This window comes from Podarcis pityusensis (assembly GCF_964106645.2).
Source record: "Podarcis pityusensis genome assembly, chromosome: 11".
Taxonomy (NCBI): domain Eukaryota; kingdom Metazoa; phylum Chordata; class Lepidosauria; order Squamata; family Lacertidae; genus Podarcis; species Podarcis pityusensis.
In genome coordinates, this window is record NC_138036.1 from 3804934 (window position 1) to 3823384 (window position 18451).

Consider the following 18451-nt stretch of genomic DNA (forward strand, 5'->3'; position numbering starts at 1 on the left):
TCAGGTTCTCTCCCTGCACATTTAAGACTCCTTCTGCTGAGGGCCATCAGGAATGTTGGGCTGCCGTGATATCCCCCACAGCGGCCACTAAGGGGAGCCTTCGGTCCATATTTTGTCTCCATGGCACTGACCAATGCTTTTGTCAGCTTTGCAGATGCACATATGGTAGAATATTATCATTTTATGGTTACAATTATGAGCAATTTGATAGAAAATGACAGCTAAATTATGCAGCGTTCTCTATATTTGTTTTAATCTTGCACTTTAAATATGTAAAGGGGAGGGGGGAAGTAGTACACCTATTTCTTTGTGTTTGGAAGATTTAGCCTCTCGCTTACTTCTCTCTGTGCCACCCCCACCCCCCCTGCACTTGCTATAGCTTGGGTTGAGTTTACTTTGTGTGTGTGCATTGCAAATGGAACAAGTTTTCTCCCACAAATCCTATATCGTTAGGAAAACTTGTATCCTGTTCAATGATGAAGGCATCACATCCCCACCACTCCAAGGGCCCCTGACTGATCCTTGTTGGAGGAGCTTTGATTACTGGCAGGTGAGCCAATGGAAGCACCCAAAGCCAAGACGGATTTTGCAAGAGCATCTCTATAGTCCCAGGTGTAGTTTGCGCTGACTTTCTCGGTCAGGCTCTGGAGGACCTTAACCTGTGCAGAATGTAAACAGAGAGCAAAGTCTTGCCATTGGTAACCAGCAAGTCTTGGGACCACCATACCCTTCTAATCATCACTGCAGCACCTAGAGCTCAACTCAGCTTGAATTTAAAGAACTCTGGTTAAATGTACAGAAACAGTGCTTTCTGTTCTCTTCCGTCTTCCAAGGTCCAACTAAATATTGTGTCAAAATGATTGGAAATTGCGGCTCAGTTTCTTTCTGTGTTATATACAAGCAACTTAGCTGTTGCCTGTGTATGTATGAGGCTGACTTGCAAAGAGTCAAGCCATTACCTGTTCTGGCCAATTCTGTGTTCTCTAACTGGCAGTGGCTGTTCAGAGCCAAAGGGAAAAAGCTATTTCTCAGCACCAGGTGCCTGAGATGCTTCTTAGGCGGAGCTGCCAAGGATTGAACATGGGATCTTGTACGCCCAAAACCTGTGTTCTGCAACTGGGGTGTGATCCTGTGCGTGAGAGAAAATCAGCCATCTTCTGTCTGCATCCGTCCTTGCTGAGTCTGTATTCCTCTGTTTCTGCCTTTTAGCTTTCTGAACAACTGTTGCTATTCAGCCTAGGTGGACAACCTGCAGTCAGCCAAGCCCCAGGGCAGCAAGGAAAATATCACCATATCCATGTTGCTAAACAGAACAGGGACTGTGAATTTAAGGTATATCAGAAGAGCTGGGGAGGTGGCGATCTTTGGGACATTGCGAATGTTGGGAGGGAAGCCCCCCACTTCTGCATTTTGGGAAATGAGGCCAGGGATATGGAGTGGGAGAACGTACTGCCCTCAGGGCCAGCCCCAGATGTCCCTACTAACCAGAAGCATTCTTACAAGAGGGTCCCATTGTGTTGGTTCCTGCCCTGCCCAAGAATGTTGCATTATTCTCTTCTGGTTCCAGAAAACTCCAGCTCAGAAGTCCAGATTCAGGCCTGCTCGCTCTCCTTGATCTTTTGGTGACTTTTGATACTGTTGACCAGGGGTCAGCAAACTTTCCCACCAGAATTCCATTTAAATAAAAGCACACAGTCTACTCGTGTAAAAACACCAGGCAGGCCCCACAAATCATCCAGAGATGCATTTTAAATAAAAGCACACAGTCTACTCATGTAAAAACACGCTGATTTCCGGACTGTCTGCGGGCCGGATTTAGAAGGTGATTGGGCTGGATCCAGCCCCCGGGCCTTAGTTTGCCTACCCATGCTGTTGACAATTCTGGAGCATTTCAGGGAAGTGGGTGTCGGGGGCATTGTGCTTCAGTGGCTCCACTGCTACTTCCAAGGCCATTTCCAGAAAATAGTTACGTGAGGCTATTATTTGGCGCCATAGGAGTTCATTCATTCATTCTATTTGGATGCCACTTTTACACACACACACACACACACAGAGAGAGAGAGAGAGAGAGAGAGAGAGAGAGACGATGCTCAAAGCAGCTTACACCACAAAAACAACTCTATAATAACATAGCAAAACAATCACAAGTAAAATAACATACAAAAAACACATGTTCCCATACTAGAACTATAACAGCAAATATAACAAGGGAGCTTCTCAGTTTCACCCTCATCCTCAAAGCACCCTTCCTGTGATGTTGCTCACATCCTGAGATACTCCGTGGGGTTCCACAGGATTCCATCTTGTTCCCCATGGTATTTGACATCTATATGAAGCCCTGGAGATGCACCAGGAAGTTTGGAGTGTAGTGTCATCAATATGTTTAGCACCACTCTTTCCTCTGGGTGATCCTAGGGAGTTATTGGGAATTCACGACTGAGTGTCTCATGCGATGCTGTCCCTAGATATTAATGAGCAAAGTCACAGCATCATAGAATTGCAGAGTCAGAAGGGATCTGAGGGTCATCTAGTCCAACCCCCTGCGATGCAAGAACCTCAACTAAAGCATCCATGACAGGTGGCTAGTCCTGTGAGTGGATGCAGGTACTCAAGATTGATGACATGATTGTACCCCTGTTGGCAAATAAAGGCAATAGAGAGTGATTTTGAGTGAGGGCGAGTTAATGTAAAAGCAAACACTTTTGTAAGGAACATTAAGGAAAGGGAGGTGGCTTTGGCAGTGTCAAGCAAAACCATGAGAAATGGTGACCAGACTTTGGTACAGCCATTCCAGGGATTCAAGAGTTTTCTTTGGAAACCTGGGCACAGTTAAAAAAAGAAGGCGGCTTGAACAACCATTTTGCCTTCATGCAAAAGTGAATAGGTTGCAGTGACTAATTTGAATTTTCCTTCAGTAATTTGGTTTGGAAGCAGTCTCTGCAATCTTGTGATTCTCTACTGCCCTCTGTGTTTTTGGTGGTGGTTTAAATATGTTATTTTCAACAACATATTGGCAAACAAATTCAGGTTGCTAAAGGAGCAATGGCATGTAAATCTCCCTTCGGTAGTTCATGAAATTTCCATCTTGTTTGTGGAAATAAATCATATCGGCAATTTTGACCGATGTAAGGAGCTTAGTGTTTTTCATTGCTTTTAAAATCAATTTTAGCAACTACTGTGCAGGTGGTATGGGTGGAGATGGAAGGATTAGTTTTCCAAACAACTCATTCAGCTGATTAGGAGGCTGCATCTTTAAGTTCCTGTGGCCTTATTGATGCCAGATGGGAGCAGAAAACATTTGAATTTGATATCCTGGCTGCGCCAGCTGAAAGCTGGGAATCTTTCCCTTTGTTTGGAGTGCTGGTGCCTTTTTTCTTTAAGGCAGGTAACCTCCGCGTGGCTCATTTGTATGCACCGTATGCCATCCCAGCTCACTTCAAAGTGTAATCAAGTCATGAACTAATTATGATACCATATTCCCAAAGAATGTAAATTTAATTTCCTTTCAAACACAATGGGAATGTATTAGCCATTCCTTTATATGAAAGCTATACTGTTCAACAATAGAATGACAACACTTCAAACAGAAGTGAGTGGCTTAACTTCTGCAGGCGTGGTGACCTTTTCCCTTCTCTTTTCACACTTGCACCTTGGTTTAATTGACTGGCTAACTGCTTGCTAGCATTAAGCTATTCAAATCTCCAGTTCCTAGCTTCTCGCTGGACAGAAATGGGATACATTTCTGCCTTGCGCCTCTCCTTTTATGTTTCTGCAGCCCGCTTTGCTGAACACCCCAATTCTCCAGAGGACATTGACTTTCCTGGAGTTCACAGCTTGAGCAGAACCTTTTCTTTATTAAAGAAGGGCCTTGTGGGAAGTTTCCTAGCAGGTCCTTCGCTTGCTTGAGCTAAATAGTCCACATAAGCTCCGCAGCATTAGAACACGAGAAGTAAAGTTGTTCATAAAACATTTTATTACTTTCTGTCTTTGCCGCACCTTCAGATTTTAGCTAATAAACTCCGCAGGGAAGTTGCTTGGCTTTACCCTTTTCCTCAGCCATAATTCAGGCAGGCACCCCCGTGGTCATTGTTTCTGGGCTTCCGAAAGTGCACACAGCATGTGCCAGGTGGTATGTGATGTTTGGGACTGTCTAGTCTAGGGAAGCGATCGGAGCTTCTCGGAGCTCGTGCATCATTTAAACCCAGGTTTGCTCTCTGTTTATGTATTTCGCGACAGCTTGCATGAAATCTCCCACAAATTTGGAAAAAGTAAAACTCTTAATAATGTATATTGTTGCTTCGAGGATGTGTTTTGTCATTATTGGACAAGTGAATTCTTGGAGTACTGAGCCTAGACCGTTGAGAAGAGAAAAACCTTTTGCATTTGGCAGAAGCTATCACGGTGCATCAGATATTTTGGTGGGTTTGGATGTGGGAGAACTAGGTTTAAATCCTTCTCTGTCCAGAAGTGTGTTGGGCATCATGTTCAATAGCCATTGGCACTAAGAAGACAACTGCAAGGAGACTAGCCAAATTTACACGAATCTCCTGAGCATCCCTAAGGTTGAAATTATGGGTAATCTGACAAGCCCCCTCCCTGTCTCCCACAATCAGAGCTTCCAAGCTAGGTCAGCTTCTCTCGCTATGAGCAACAAAAGCTTCTGGCTGTTTATTTCCACTGACTCTCCCAGCTGAAGCATGCTTAGTTACTCATACTGAGTTTGAGAATATACCCTCTAGTGAACTAGACATTTATTCCAGAGTTACGAAAGCTGCCATGATACAATGGGAACATATGACATCACTCTGTGTTACACCCCTTCCCCAAATAATGCAGTTATTTTTCTGCATTGCTATCTCTGTCTTGGTTACCCTACTACACTTATCCCAGGCCATCTGCAGACTCTGCCTGATCTTTGATCATCGTTGCAGTAATGCTGCCATCTCACTTCTTTGCCGCTCGTCACTCAAGTTAAAACTCCTTATAACTGTTGGAATGTTTCTAAGCCTTCTGTGATATCACAACTACTCAATCTATGGCTAGGAAGATCTCACAAGTTAACTTCCTGCGTTTCACTTCTGCTTTTGTCAGGTTGCTTTATTTGCGGTGATTTTGGTGGGACGTAATGGAAATGCTGCTTTCCCCCTGGAGAATATACAGTAAGTTTTCTAGGGGAAGCAAAGAAGAACAATACTGTACAGAGTAAAATCTGTTGCATTTCTTTAAAAATACTAAAAAAAAGAATCATGGAAAATGCTGGAAGTGCAAGGTCTAATGAAATAATTCCTGCAGAAGGCCTTCTCTGCTGTATAGGATGCTTTTGTAATTTCTCTGGTGCAATATGGAGGTGCAAAAAGCAAAGCAGCAGTCAGTCCTGTTGGTTTTTCTTGTCCTAGTGGGAAGGACCCCCTAACTAAGTAACAATGAACTCAAGGAACACAGTTGTTCCTTGGGCATGTGGGAGGTGCTCAAAAGCTGAGCAGGTAGAACGAACAGCAAGAGTTTGATAATGATGAGATTGGCTGCTTCTTATATTTTGCCACGCAACTCAGATTTAAATGAATTTTCCTGCCATTTGTCTTCAAATGCAGACATTTAACTCTTGGGCTGTATAAACGAACAGGCTTTTTCAAGAGTAAAATTCATGCCCTGCGTCCAGGCTAATATGTTCACCTACTATAAACATTACTACCGATGGTTACAGCTGGCATAAAAATTCCTTTTATATACATCATCACTGGCAAAGACTCGGGAGACCACCACAAATCATTTCAGACTTTGTGTGTGTGTGTGTGTGTGCAGCGACAAAACACACTGAACTATAAAAGTGCCTGAGCTCCACGTCTGTTGGCTCAGAAATGCAATTAGCTTTTTTAAAACCTTGCTTGTGCCATCCTTTTGTTCCAAGCCAAGCAAAGGCATTTGGAAGGGCTCACTTTTTCGGACTGATTTGAAGGAGGTTCCCAGTTCTGCCCACTTGGATCAAATGGAAAACCCTTTTGGGACTTCCATGCCACATTTTTGGAGGAAATAAGCCAGGAAGAGGAAACGTCCACAACAGAGGTGGGGAGTTTCATTCAGCCACATTCTGGGGGCCACATTTTGGGCCTGGGGTCCAGCAGTGTTGGTGGGAGCAATGCATAAACTAGATGAGGCCACCCACCCATCAACACACTCCTGTGCTCACCTCTTCCACCACCCCACAACACTTAAAGGTAAAGGGACCCCTGACCATTAGGTCCAGTTGTGGCCGACTGTGGGGCTGCGGCGCTCATCTCGCTTTATTGGCCGCAGGAGCCGGTGTACAGCTTCCAGGTCATGTGGCCAGCATGACTAAGCCACTTCTGGCGAACCAGAGCAGCGCACAGAAACGCCGTTTACCTTCCCGCTGGAGTGGTACCTATCTATCTACTTGTACTTTGTGCTTTCGAACTGCTAGGTTGGCAGGAGCAGGGACCGAGCAATGGGAGCTCACCCCGTCACGGGGATTCGAACTGCCCACCTTCTGATCGGCAAGTCCTAGGCTCTGTGGTTTAACCCACAGCGCCACCCGCATCCCACAACACTTAGGCTTGGATGAAAGCATCGGGGCAGTTTGAAGATTATGCTAGCCTGTTTCCCCCCAGCTAGAGACCTACACAAAGACTGCTCCCTGCACAGCAACTGGGCTTGAAAACAGACCTGCTGAAGCCGACAGGGCTTTTTCCAACTGGTGTTGTTATGGTGGTGGTGTTGGTGAATGTTGCAGGGCAGGAGTTTAAACTCCCCTCATGAGTTTAAACTCCCCCCCACAGCCATTAAAGTAAGCTTCCATTAGCACCAATAGAAGTTCTTTTTTTTAAAAGGAGCCTAATTTTTATGGAGGGCAAGAAGGGGAGGTCCCTATTGGCCATATCTGTGTCTCTCCCCCGTCTTTCTAGACTGCAAGAAGTATGGGATTTCCCCATCCGTTCCTTGCATTGTCAGACCACACAAGGGAAGCAAGTGTGCACTTGGGAAGGGGATGAGGGTGACACCCCAAATCTAGGTAGCCATTGGTTTTTGCCACCTCCTCGCAAGCTTCTCTGCCCTTTTTGAGCATCCAGACAGAAGCCCTCCAACTGCAGCTGAGTGGCTCCCTTCTTCTGTAGTTACCTGCTTTGCTGGATTTCTGTATGTATGAAAGTACTGTTTGGTTCAGTTCATAGACACAAACTAGAGGTTGCCAACCCAGGCAGCTGCAGAATAAGGGAACCACGTGCCTGCTGTTTTGACAAGCTTCTCTGGCTGTGGGTATTGGACACCCCAGGCTGGTCTTGTCGTATATCTTGTGATAAGGAGGGGCAGGAACCCAGAAGAGGTGCCGGTGTAGTGGATGTGAGCAGAACAAGGAGAGGGGCAGTTGATTACAACCACTGTAGCCCCTAAAAATGCCATTTGTGTGACCATCTCAGACAACAAGTTACTTCTTGAACTCTGATTTATTCGCTTGTCTCCTGAAAACTTGGTTGAGCCTTTTTAGGGTTGACAGCAAAGCATAATAAGCTCCTAACCGATGTAGTTCTTTGTGTTGATGCTTGGCTTCCATCAGTGCCATTTTTCTAGAAAAAGAGGGGCCAGGATTCACCATGAACACCTCCCTCTTTCTCTTAGAATGGCAATGGCGCCCACCTAAGAGGTGCCAGAACTCAGTTCCAGCGAGTTCCGGCTGAAAAAAAGCCCTGGCTTTCATGACTGCTTCAGTATTTGTTATGGGGCCTTAGCTTTGACGTTAACATCAGTGATTTTATTGAGGATTGTTATGTATTATGTCGTGAGTTTTGGAGTGTGTGATGGGGGTGTTGTGAGTAACCTTGAATTCCTTTGGAAACTGAATAGTGTGTGTGTGTCCTATTTAAAATAACAAATAGTTTATATGATGGGTAACCTCGGCCACCATTTTCAACAGTACGCACACACACACACACTACTTGGATCGTAGGAAAAAGTTAAAGCAAGTCCGTGCTGTTTGTGGGCTAGAAAGGGTGTGTGTGTTCTGTTTGCTCCCTTACCAGTGGCATCTTGTTAAAGCCTTTATTTGGAGGACTCTGGACAGCGAGCCCTCGTCCTGTCTGTATGCATAATTAAAAGCAGAAAGGTGGGGAGGGGAAAGTGGGGGGGGGGGAGACGCTAAGGAAATGGTTTACCATGTTAAATGAGCAAGGGACGGAATCGCACAGTGACAGGTGAAGAGCCGATTCATCTCCTCCTGGAATTTCAATGCTGCAAGCAAGGCAGGGCGCTTTTGCTAATATCCTTGCAAATGCCACAGTTTGCTGCGTCTCTAGATCACTGTCCAAAACTTGTCGTCGGTCTCTGAAAGGCCTGCCAGGCTGTGCCTGCATATGAGCCATGGGGAGTTTGCGAAAGGCTTTGCGTTTGGGATTGTAGTCAGGCAAATTGATGACCATGCCGGCCGCTGTTGAATAAATCATCCACACTTACCTCGTTTGCATCTCTGAGCTCATTCTGCCTGTTTTTATCACCACCGTCTCTGTCTCCGTCTCCGGTCTCCCTTGCTTTCTTTTGTTGAATTATGATGTCCCACCCATCCTGCACTTTGCATCCACTTTCTGCGAACCAGAGAGCAGCCAAGATGGTGGCAGAAATGTCTGAACAGTTTGTTGCCATTTATACCCCCACTGTTCAATCACATTTTCATGATAAGTTACAGTAAAATTAAGGGGGGGGGGCATGCCTTTGAATAAAAACAGCAGATTTGTAGATGCATTGTAAGAATGTAAGACCTGAGTCAGGATGGAACAAATCAGCATAGATTAGAAGCCTGGGAGACTAAAAAGTCCTTTGCCTGGCATTGGAATAATAATAAATTAGGCGCCTGGTGCATTTGTTTGGGGAGAACATTCCAAAGTCAGGGTGCCAGCACCGAAAAGGTTCTGCTAAGTATTAACCTGCTGGACCAATGGCAGAAACACCTGTAAAAGAGCTTCTGATGACAAGTGATCCTTCACCTACCCTGGTCTTGAGCCGTGGAGGGCTTTAGCAGTCAGAACCAGCACTTTGAATTAGGCCCGGAAAGAAACCGGGAGCCAGTGTAGTTTACAAAGTGTGAATATAATATGATCTTATATATTGGATGGGCGTATGTATAGTTGAGGGTGTGCTGTCAGTAGTCGGAATTTCAGCACATTTCCCTGATGGAATTGTTTGCTCTGCACATGTGGCAGGCCAAAAAAGAGTTATTCTGGGAGGATTGGCACCCTGGCCAATTGCCTGGTCAGTATCCCATGAAACAGAGTGCCACTGTGTAGGTGCCAACTTGCCTTTTAGCGTTTCGTTATGGTGACATTTGTTCACAAGGAGTGAGAACTACTCCCCCAAACCCCCTGGTCCTGCAGGAATTGGGTGCCAACCTAACAGCGTAGCAAAACATCTCCTGCTGGTCCCCTACTATAACAGCAGGCACCTCTGAACACAAATAGCCTAGGATTGCCCATGACTCACATCTTGTTTTTTACACAGAACAAGGTGTTGATGTTGATTGAAGAATTGGCTTGCTGCTTTGCTAGCACAACTGTCCTTAAAAACGGGCTTGCTGTCTACTCTGTTGTTAATTGCTATTACTTTACTTCCTGTTTTTAATTTCATCGTTTTTAAAAAAGGTAACATTGGATCCTGGTTTTCTGGGATAAAAGCCAGTGGGGAGAACTGCCCATTCACCATTCACATTTGTAGAAACATATTGTTAAAGGTTCCGATAATTTCATTGAAAGTTAATTTAATTGCTTCACAAGAACAATTGTCTAGTTTTGTTTCTGTAATCAGGATGCTGATGATTACATCATCTTGTTTTTTGTTTAAAGGGAATGCTTAAAAGATTGTTCATTATTCGACCAGGCAAACACCCAACGTTGTGTGTTGGAGGCATGGAAAGATTGGGCACCAGAAACTAGGGGCTCGTGGGAAAATGAACATGTTGTGCAAAGCCCTGTAGAGGGAGGATTTGTATAAATTAAGGCAATCTCTACATGGCCCAAATTGCAAGGCAAAACTCAGTAATATTTGGCCCATGTAGCCAGGTTCTTGCATTTAGTCAGGAATCTAGATGAAAGGAGATGAATATTTTGTTTATGTAGTTATAACTTATTCTCTCTAGACATTCTGAAAGAGTCCATCTTCTTGCTGAATGCCTCATGTATTTTGCTCTGATTTCTTACCTGGACAGCTAAATCAGATTTGCACAGAATAATGTGTTTGACTTCATTTCTCCCTCCCCCCTTCCCACTCCCTCATCCATGAGAAATGTTTTTGTCCTTAACTTGCTATCTCACCTCTGCAGCAGCAATACAGAGAGTGCCAGGAACTTTTGAGCCTTTATCAGAAGTATCTCTCGGAGCAGCAAGAAAAGCTCACATACTCTCTTTCGGAGCTTGAGGCTGCCAAGCAGAAGGAGCAGCAGGTAAGTGCTCATCTCTTCCAACAGCATTGTTTCCTTTTGGATGGTTGCTATTCGTCATCCTATTGAAATGGCACCTGCAGCCATGGGGCTCCAACAGCAAACGTTGGAGCATTTAAACCTGCTGTGCTTCCCTAAAGGTGGCGAGTCCTCCAGGCACCCTTCCCTTCCCTTCTCGTGGGGCCTAGAGGTGAGAAACCCCAGCTGAAAGGCATCTCTGGATCAGCAGCACAGTGAAATCATTGATCATAGCTCGATGTGTGCTTTGCTTTCCAACACACAAAGTACGTTTCGTTTTTCCTCCCTGCCTTCTTCCTGGAACCAAGCCCAATAAGAGAGCATATCATATAAAACAATGGAGAAAACATAAAAAACCACAACAATAGATTAAAACAGAAGATGAAAGAGCAGTGATCCAGCAACTATAAAACAGCAGTCCAACTATTGAAGGGTGTGGTGAGGACAGGGAGGGACCACCTTCCATAATGGCCACTGACCAGGGTAACATATCCCAGCTCCTCCAGAAATGCCACATAGAACAGAGGAGGTACTGGTGACTGTCAGGCCGAAAGAGAAAGAAAGAAAGAAAGAAAGAAAGAAAGAAAGAAAGAAAGAAAGAAAATCTGGCTTTTCCTATTGAACTAGGACCTATGGACTGCTCCCCACCCCCCGTGGCGTAGAACTTCTGCCAAGTCCAAGGGCCGCCAGCCTTTTTGGGCCAGTGGGGCACATTTGCAGCCCTAGCTCCTGAAGGCAGATGGCAGCCCCTGCAGGGGGCAGGGTACTGAACCAGCAAAAAGTACTGGAGCTGGTTATAAGCTCTGGACTTGAGCAATTTAAGTCCAGTTACAAACTAAGAGCACAGCAACGAAGGAGGGAGGAATCCCATTCTCCCGGGAATGAACCTACCCAGATATTCCCTCTAAGCCTCCTGACAGATAGTCTCCATCAGTTTGATTGTCACACCCTCCTTGAAAGACCTGGCTGGACTGTTTGCCCTTCTGATACTCTGTTGGCTGTCCTTCTCCTCTCCTCAAAAGGCAGCTGGGCCTCAGGGCTCTCTTTCGTTGTCCTTCTCCTTCGCACCACGGCAGTGAATGGGAAGGACCTTTTCTACAAGAACCAGCATCCCTTCATCCCAGCTCTCTTTCTGTTGGATGCTTGCTGCCCTACCCGCTTTTTAAGATAAATCAGCTGCCGCGGGAAAGCCTAGTACGTCCTCTATGGGAGCTGTAGTCTGGAGCCAGCAGGAGCCCCCAACACCTCTTGGGGTTTGGGGAGCACCATTCTCAAGACTAGTGCGGAGGTGGAACCAGCCAGGGGCCAGTTACAGTAACCACCTGCCATTAAACATGGGAAAGACTTTGCATGGTGCCTAAAAGATAGTAAAAAAACACATGTCAGGTGCCTACATCAGAAAGGAAGTTCTGCAATTTGGGTGTCACTTCAGACAAGGGTCTTAGTCTTTGTTCTCCAACAGCTTTATGGAAGCATACAGAGGAGATTTACTGTGATGTGAACATCATATAAAAATATACTTTTAAATGTCCCCCCCACAAACACTTTGGGAGAAGAATGGCATAAGGTGAGTTTAGTCAAAAGTGTATGGTTTTACTCTCGCAGCAGTTGTTTCCCTAAATAAAACAAGTCATATTGCTAAAGCTTTTGGAGCATCGACTGTACCCAAGTCAGAATTTCAATTTCAAAAGGCTCTGTGGCGCTTCAGAGTCTCGTGCAAGAGTTTTCTCTGTTGTTTCAGAAGAACAGTAATCTTAGGACCTCAGGGGCATGCATGTGTGAATCAACCCATGTTCTTTGCAGCAGCCCGAAGACTGCAAGTGCTGTGGTACCTTGGGGGTGTTTGTCTCACTGGTATTGCTTTATGACCTGATTTCATTGGATCCATGAATGAGTGGACAGGTGGCCTTTTAACACTGAAGAATACAGCTGTGACCTTCTGCAATACTTTGGCGAATGGCAGACTTTGAAAAGGTAGAGGCTGCTATCAGTCCTTGTTCAGTCTCTCTTCCCAGATTTGCGACACTGTCCAGTTCCTTCCTTCCTTCCACATTCTCCCAGCTTCCAAATGCAGTGGATAATCTCAGTTCTAAGAATAAATGAATACAGAGTGCACTAGGTTTCTGTGGCATATAAACATAGGAAGCGGCCTTATTCCTCTAGCTCAGTATTATCTACAATGATATATTTCTGCAGTTTCTGGATATGATTCTTCTTTGTAACTTGACCAGAATTGTCTGCTTTCTCATCCTGTTCTTGGTGCTGCTATTTCCCCTAAAACTTTCTCTTCTGTGACTACATACTACTCTGGTCTGCCAGGGACACAAGGCTTGTGGCCAGCTGGGTCTTCATGGCACAGATTCATCTAGTAGTTCAGTATCATGTTGCCATCCTTGATGGATCCATGAATGTCAAATTCTTCTTTTAAAGCCATCTGAGCGATGACGAAAACAGTGCCTGATATTGTTAGAGGCACTGACATTGAGAAAAAACTTTGCAGGAATCCTGCATCCCGTCCAAACTGTGAATCCAGCGAGCTCTTGGTTCAGCTCCGCTGGGTCGTATCTGGGATGCGGAAGAACCTTTTCTCAGAGGGTGGAGTCCCAGCGGCCCTCGGCTGACAGCCTGGCGTTCCATTCCGAGCATCTGTCTTGGCAAGAGCCCCACAAACTTACTGGGGAAAATGGTGCCGTGATGATTTAAGACGGAGCCCTCGTGGAGTCAATAATCAGTAGCTGGAACGTGGCGCTTCCTTTTTTGTGTGTGAGATAAAGTTAATTCCATTTGAAAAGATACTTAAGGTGACATGAATTGAATTATTCAAACCGGCTTTCTCAGCATTAACTCTAGGTTAATATCTCATGATGCCTCTGGTTTCATTATAGGAGTTTTAAGTACATAACTTTTTATAATAAATTCAATACTGAGGAGCTGGGCTGAAATTGGTTTACTTTCTAGCGAGCCATAAAAAAGCAGCATTAATTGTAAAGTGAATATTGAAGTGGTCACTGAAGTTGACTCAGACAGATGCAGAGATAGCCCTTGTGATGAGATATGTGGAGCAATAAGTTTCTGCCCTGACATTAATAGAAAATACCATCTATATTAAAATGTAGTTAAATCGCTTTCATCAAGAAAGATTTTAGACAGTCTCTCAGCTACTCCCAAATGCACTTTCTTTGCTGCTTTTCATGAAGCTTTACTTGGATGTAAAGAAAATTGCCCTTGTTCTAGGTAATCAGCTCTGACCTAATTATACAGTCCTTGCTTCGCTGCCATCTCAAACAGTGGAAAGAATCCAATTTATTTTGGCGAGAAATTGTGGAAATGCTTTGCAACTTAGAGGACCTGTGCTTCATTGCTCCATTGCCGAATGAACCTCTGCACGGGGGCTGTTTTGAACCTCTCCCGTGGCAGAAAGGGCAAACTTATTTGCCAGGCCACCCCTTTTTCATATTAATCCGTTTGTTTGTGAGCACAGCTGGCGGCACTTTGGTTTCTTACTTTTAATGTTCACTACATCTGCAAATCCCTTGTCTTTTGGGTTTGTTGGCAATTGTTCGTGGCTGAACTGGAAATAGGAAAAGCTAGTAGAGCGGTTCTGCACTCTCAAAAATGTAGTAGGTTTGTTTTTTAATCATGGACTAGTACTCTTGAAGGATGCAGGAGTTGCCAAGAGGCTTGGGAGGAGCCTTTCTCCATGGGACTCTATAGGGGTGCAAAGGCCAGAGCTCAAAGAGAACAAGCTGCCCCAGGAACATAGGAGGCTGCCTTTTGCTGAGTTAGACCACTGACCCATCTAGCTCAGTATTGTCTGGAACAGGCATGGCCAAACTTGGCCCTCCAGCTGTTTTGGGACTACAACTCCCATCATCCCTAGCTAACAGGACCAGTGGTCAAGGATGACCTAACCTGGGGAGAAAACAGCAAAGACCTTATGAAGAGAGCACAGCAGAGGTTGCATTTTCTGAGAATCCTCTGGAAAAACAATCTCTCAAAGGACCTGTTGATGGCATTTTACCATTGTACTGTGGAGAGTGTATTAACTTACGGTCTGTGTGTGTGGTTTGGGAGCTGCACGGCCAGGGAAAAAACAATGTTGTCCAGGGTTGTAAAGACTGCAGAGAGAATAATTGGGTGCACTCTTCCCACCTTAGATCAAATCTATGCTGTCAGGTGCCATAAGAAAGCTGCAGAGATAGCGCAGGATGGTACACACCCCGGAAATGATCTCTTTCAGCTTTTGCCTTCTGGAAGAAGGTATAGGGTTATAAAGACCAGGACTAGCCGCCTGAGAAACAGTTTCTACGCAAATGCAATTCTGGTTCTAAATGAAGCATAAGGAGTCTCTATAGTATATTGTATTTTAAAATGGGGTTTCAGAGTTTTTAGGGGTTTTTGAATGTTTTATGTAGATTTTCAGTTTCATTGTTCTGTATGGGACAATGACAATAAAGATATCGTATATCGTATAATGGGAATTGTAATCCCAAAACATCAGGAGGGCTGAGTTTGGGGGTGCCTGGTCTGGAAGGTTTCAGGAAGGGAGTCTTTCCCATCCCTATCTGAAGGTACCAAGGATTGGATCTGGGACCTTCTGTACTCAAAGCAGATGGTCTACTGCTATACAGTGGCCCTTCATTCCAGATGGAAAGGATAAACATATGAGGAGCGCTTGAAGGAGCTAGATCTGTTTAGCATGGAAAAGAGGAGACAGAGGAGATTAGATAGCCATCTTCAAACATCTTATGGGCTGTCACATGGAAGACGGAACATGCTTGTTTTCTCTTGCTCTTGAGGGTAGGACTTGAACCAGTGGCTTCAAGTTGCAAGAAAGGAGATTCTGACTAAACATACAGAAAACCTTTCTGATAGTAAGAGCTGTTCGACAGTGGAGCAGATTCCCACAAGAGGTGGTGGACTCTTCTTCCTTGGAGGCTTTTAAGCAGAGGTTGGATGGCCATCTGTCAGGGATGCTTTAGCTGAGATTCCTGCATTGCAGCAGGTTGGACTCTAAAATTCTATGAAAATTGGAAGTCACCACCAGACAGAAGGGTTACTGGAGACCACAGAGCTCTTGAATCCCAGGTGTGCTTGTTTTTGGATGTTTGGTTTTTATCAAACCTGAGAAACCAGCTTTTGCCAAGATATCAATCAGTATCAGCTTTCTTCCAAACTACCTTGAGGAGTGAAACTTCCCCCCGCCCAATCCAGACGTGGAGCACTAAACAGCACCAAACAATCCTTCAAATATAATTTAGTCCTTAGGGTACTTGTTTTGAGCAGCTGCTTTGCAAAATTGCACGTTTTCTTGCATACGTGGATGGGTGCCTCAATCCATTTCAAGTTTCATCCTGAGATCAGAGGGTAATAGCAAATGGGGCTATTTCACTGGAGAGGATCCTGTATAAAAGGGACACTCAACCACCTGATCGAGATTTGCCAGCCCAGCTGGGCTCTGAGAGGAATATTTCTATATGTACATTGCAGGCATCCTGTTATCTATCCAATTAATAAGCAGAAGCTGTATATGAGATTTCCAGATTATGTGACTGTTGTAAAGCTGACTGTCACCATTCCTTTTGTGAGCATCCGTCTTTATGTCTGCTAAATGGGTGTGAGTGTGTGATACTCTTTTCTTTGTAAAGTTCTTTAGCTTAGTGGTAAAAAGTTGCTAAAAATGGAGTGAGTCCAAATCTTTTCATGTGCTCTTTGTTCTGCTCTTCCACTAAAGACACCTGCTTCTGATTATGGTCAGAGGCAGATGTTGGACTCTATAGAAAGGTGACCCCATCCCCGCTGTGGACTCTTCCCCCCCACCCCTGCAAATTTTGAATTTCCGTGTGATTTTGCTTAAGGTTCTGCTGTGTTTAATTGTGACTTTCAGATTCTGTTTTGAGTGAAGCTGGGTGAATAACTGGAATATATGTATGTGTGTGTGTGTGAAGTGTTGTTGGGTTTTCCCCATATACAGTACATAAAATCCATAACAGGATAGCCTTTAAATTTTCTGTGAAACTGTCCTTCTTTAAATATGTTATTATCTTTCTTCTTGTAAATATTGTGTCAGTATACATGCTGATTGCAGCAAAACAAAAGATAGGCTTGTGTCGCAAAGAACAGAGTCTACATTAGGCAACAGGAGAGGAACGAAGGCAAAGTTACCAAGGGATAAATGCAAGTAAAAACAGTAATACATGTTAAGTTGGTTTCACTTGCGAATGGAGGCTGAGATCCCAATAGTGGTTTGTTGTTGTTTTTTTGGATCAAGAATCTTTGTTCATACTTGAAGCTCCCACCATACTGCCTGCTATTTAAGTAGCCGCTAACCCACTCTTGACCAGTGGTATATGAGGCAACAGAGCTTGTTTGTAAGCATACTTAAAAAATGTAAGGCAACGGTATGGATTACCATTTAGCCAATTTGTATTTATCATAGTTTGTCTGTTTTGCAGCTGCATCCTCAAACTCCAGTTAATAAGCTTCTGACATCTTACTTCCATCATTGCTGTCTCAGTAGTGTTGTATTTCCATGGCTTTAATAACTCAATGTAGACTGAAAGGATAATACTGAAGGAATTGACTGAGCTAATTAGACCCTGATTTGTCTTGCTGTCCACAGCATGACACATATTCTTGACATAAATAGGATAAGGCAGTCTGGTTATCCTTTACCATTAGCCACCTGCAAATAGTTCTCTGGCACGCAGACCCAGGGAAGGGGAAGTATACCAGGGGATTGCCAACCGATCCCAATTCCAAATATGGCAGGGTCTTGGATCTCTCTGCGTGTAAATCAGATCCCGGCCATTGGCAGTCTTTCTGCCACTTGAACGCTCTGTCCTTGGAAGTAAGCAAGTCACACTAATTACCCCGGAAAAATCTTTCTTTTGAAAGTCTTTTCAATATTTCCAGTACCAATTCAGTCTGAGAAAGTTCAATAGAATGAAGAAGGTCTTCAGTACGCCAATAGAGATGGTGCCTGTCTGATCTTCAAGGGGAGGGAATTCAAAAGGGAAGGTGGCATAACACTAAATGCCCAACGTTCCACATTGTGTGGAACAGACCTCTTGATAAGATGGTATCTGCAGGAAGCCCTCGCCTGCAGAGCACAGTGACCAACTGGATGCATAAGAGGTGACATGATCTTTCAGGTATCCTGGCCCCAAGCTGTGTAGGAATTTATGCGGCTTGAATTTAGCCCGGTAGCTCATTGGCAGCCTCTGTAATTCTTTCAACAGTGGAGTAACGTGTTGGCGATATTCTGTCCCAGTGAACTGTTGAGCTGCCACATTTTGCACCAGCTGCAGCTTCTGGGCCAACCTCAGCAGCAGCCCCACATAGAGCACGTTGCAGTAATCCTGCCTGGAGGTTACCAGTGCATGGACTACAGTGATCAGACTATCCTAGGCCAGAAATGGCTGCAGTTGTTTTAGCAGATGAAGGTGGTAGAAGGCACACCAATCCACTAAGGTCTCCTGCGCCTCTAGTGACAGAGATGGTTCCAGGAACACTTTCAGACTATGAACCTGCTGTTTCAGGGGTGCACGACCCCATCCAAAGCAGGCAGTTGACCAATATCCCAGACTTAGGAACTATCCCCCACAGTGCCTCCATCTTGCCAATCCACTACCAGTCCCAAGCACTTGTCCAGGTCTTGAAGACTCTCCTGATTCAGATGTTATAGAAGTATGTATCCTCAACATACTGATGGCATCTTATCCCGAATTTCCTAATCACTTAATGGCTTTGTATAAATGTTGAAAAGCACATGGAACCGGTTGATGCCCTGTGGCATCCCATAGCACATTGCTGGGGTCCAAAAGACAATCACCCAATGTTGTTCTCTGAAACTAACCCTGGAGATAGGATCAGAACCACTGTAAAACAGTGCTTCCGTTACCCATCCCACTAAGTTGGCTCAGAAGGAGACCACGGTTAACGGCATCAAAAAGCTGCTGAGAGATCAAGTAAGAATAACAGCTCCGTACTTCCCCT

General features: G+C 44.7%; 1 protein-coding gene across 6 annotated transcripts in view; it reads left to right on the forward strand.

Annotated features, from left to right (window-relative positions):
• KIAA1328 overlaps nucleotides 1–18451 on the forward strand; it is a 206487-nt gene that overhangs the window by 75449 nt on the left and 112587 nt on the right. For 5 of the 6 annotated variants that reach the window (XM_080973499.1, XM_080973500.1, XM_080973501.1 and 2 more), the window contains one exon: nucleotides 10311–10438. In XM_080973499.1, the coding sequence (XP_080829625.1) occupies nucleotides 10311–10438 (128 nt within the window). The remainder of the gene's footprint in view (nucleotides 1–10310; nucleotides 10439–18451) is intronic. The other variant, XM_080973504.1, reaches the window with a different exon arrangement.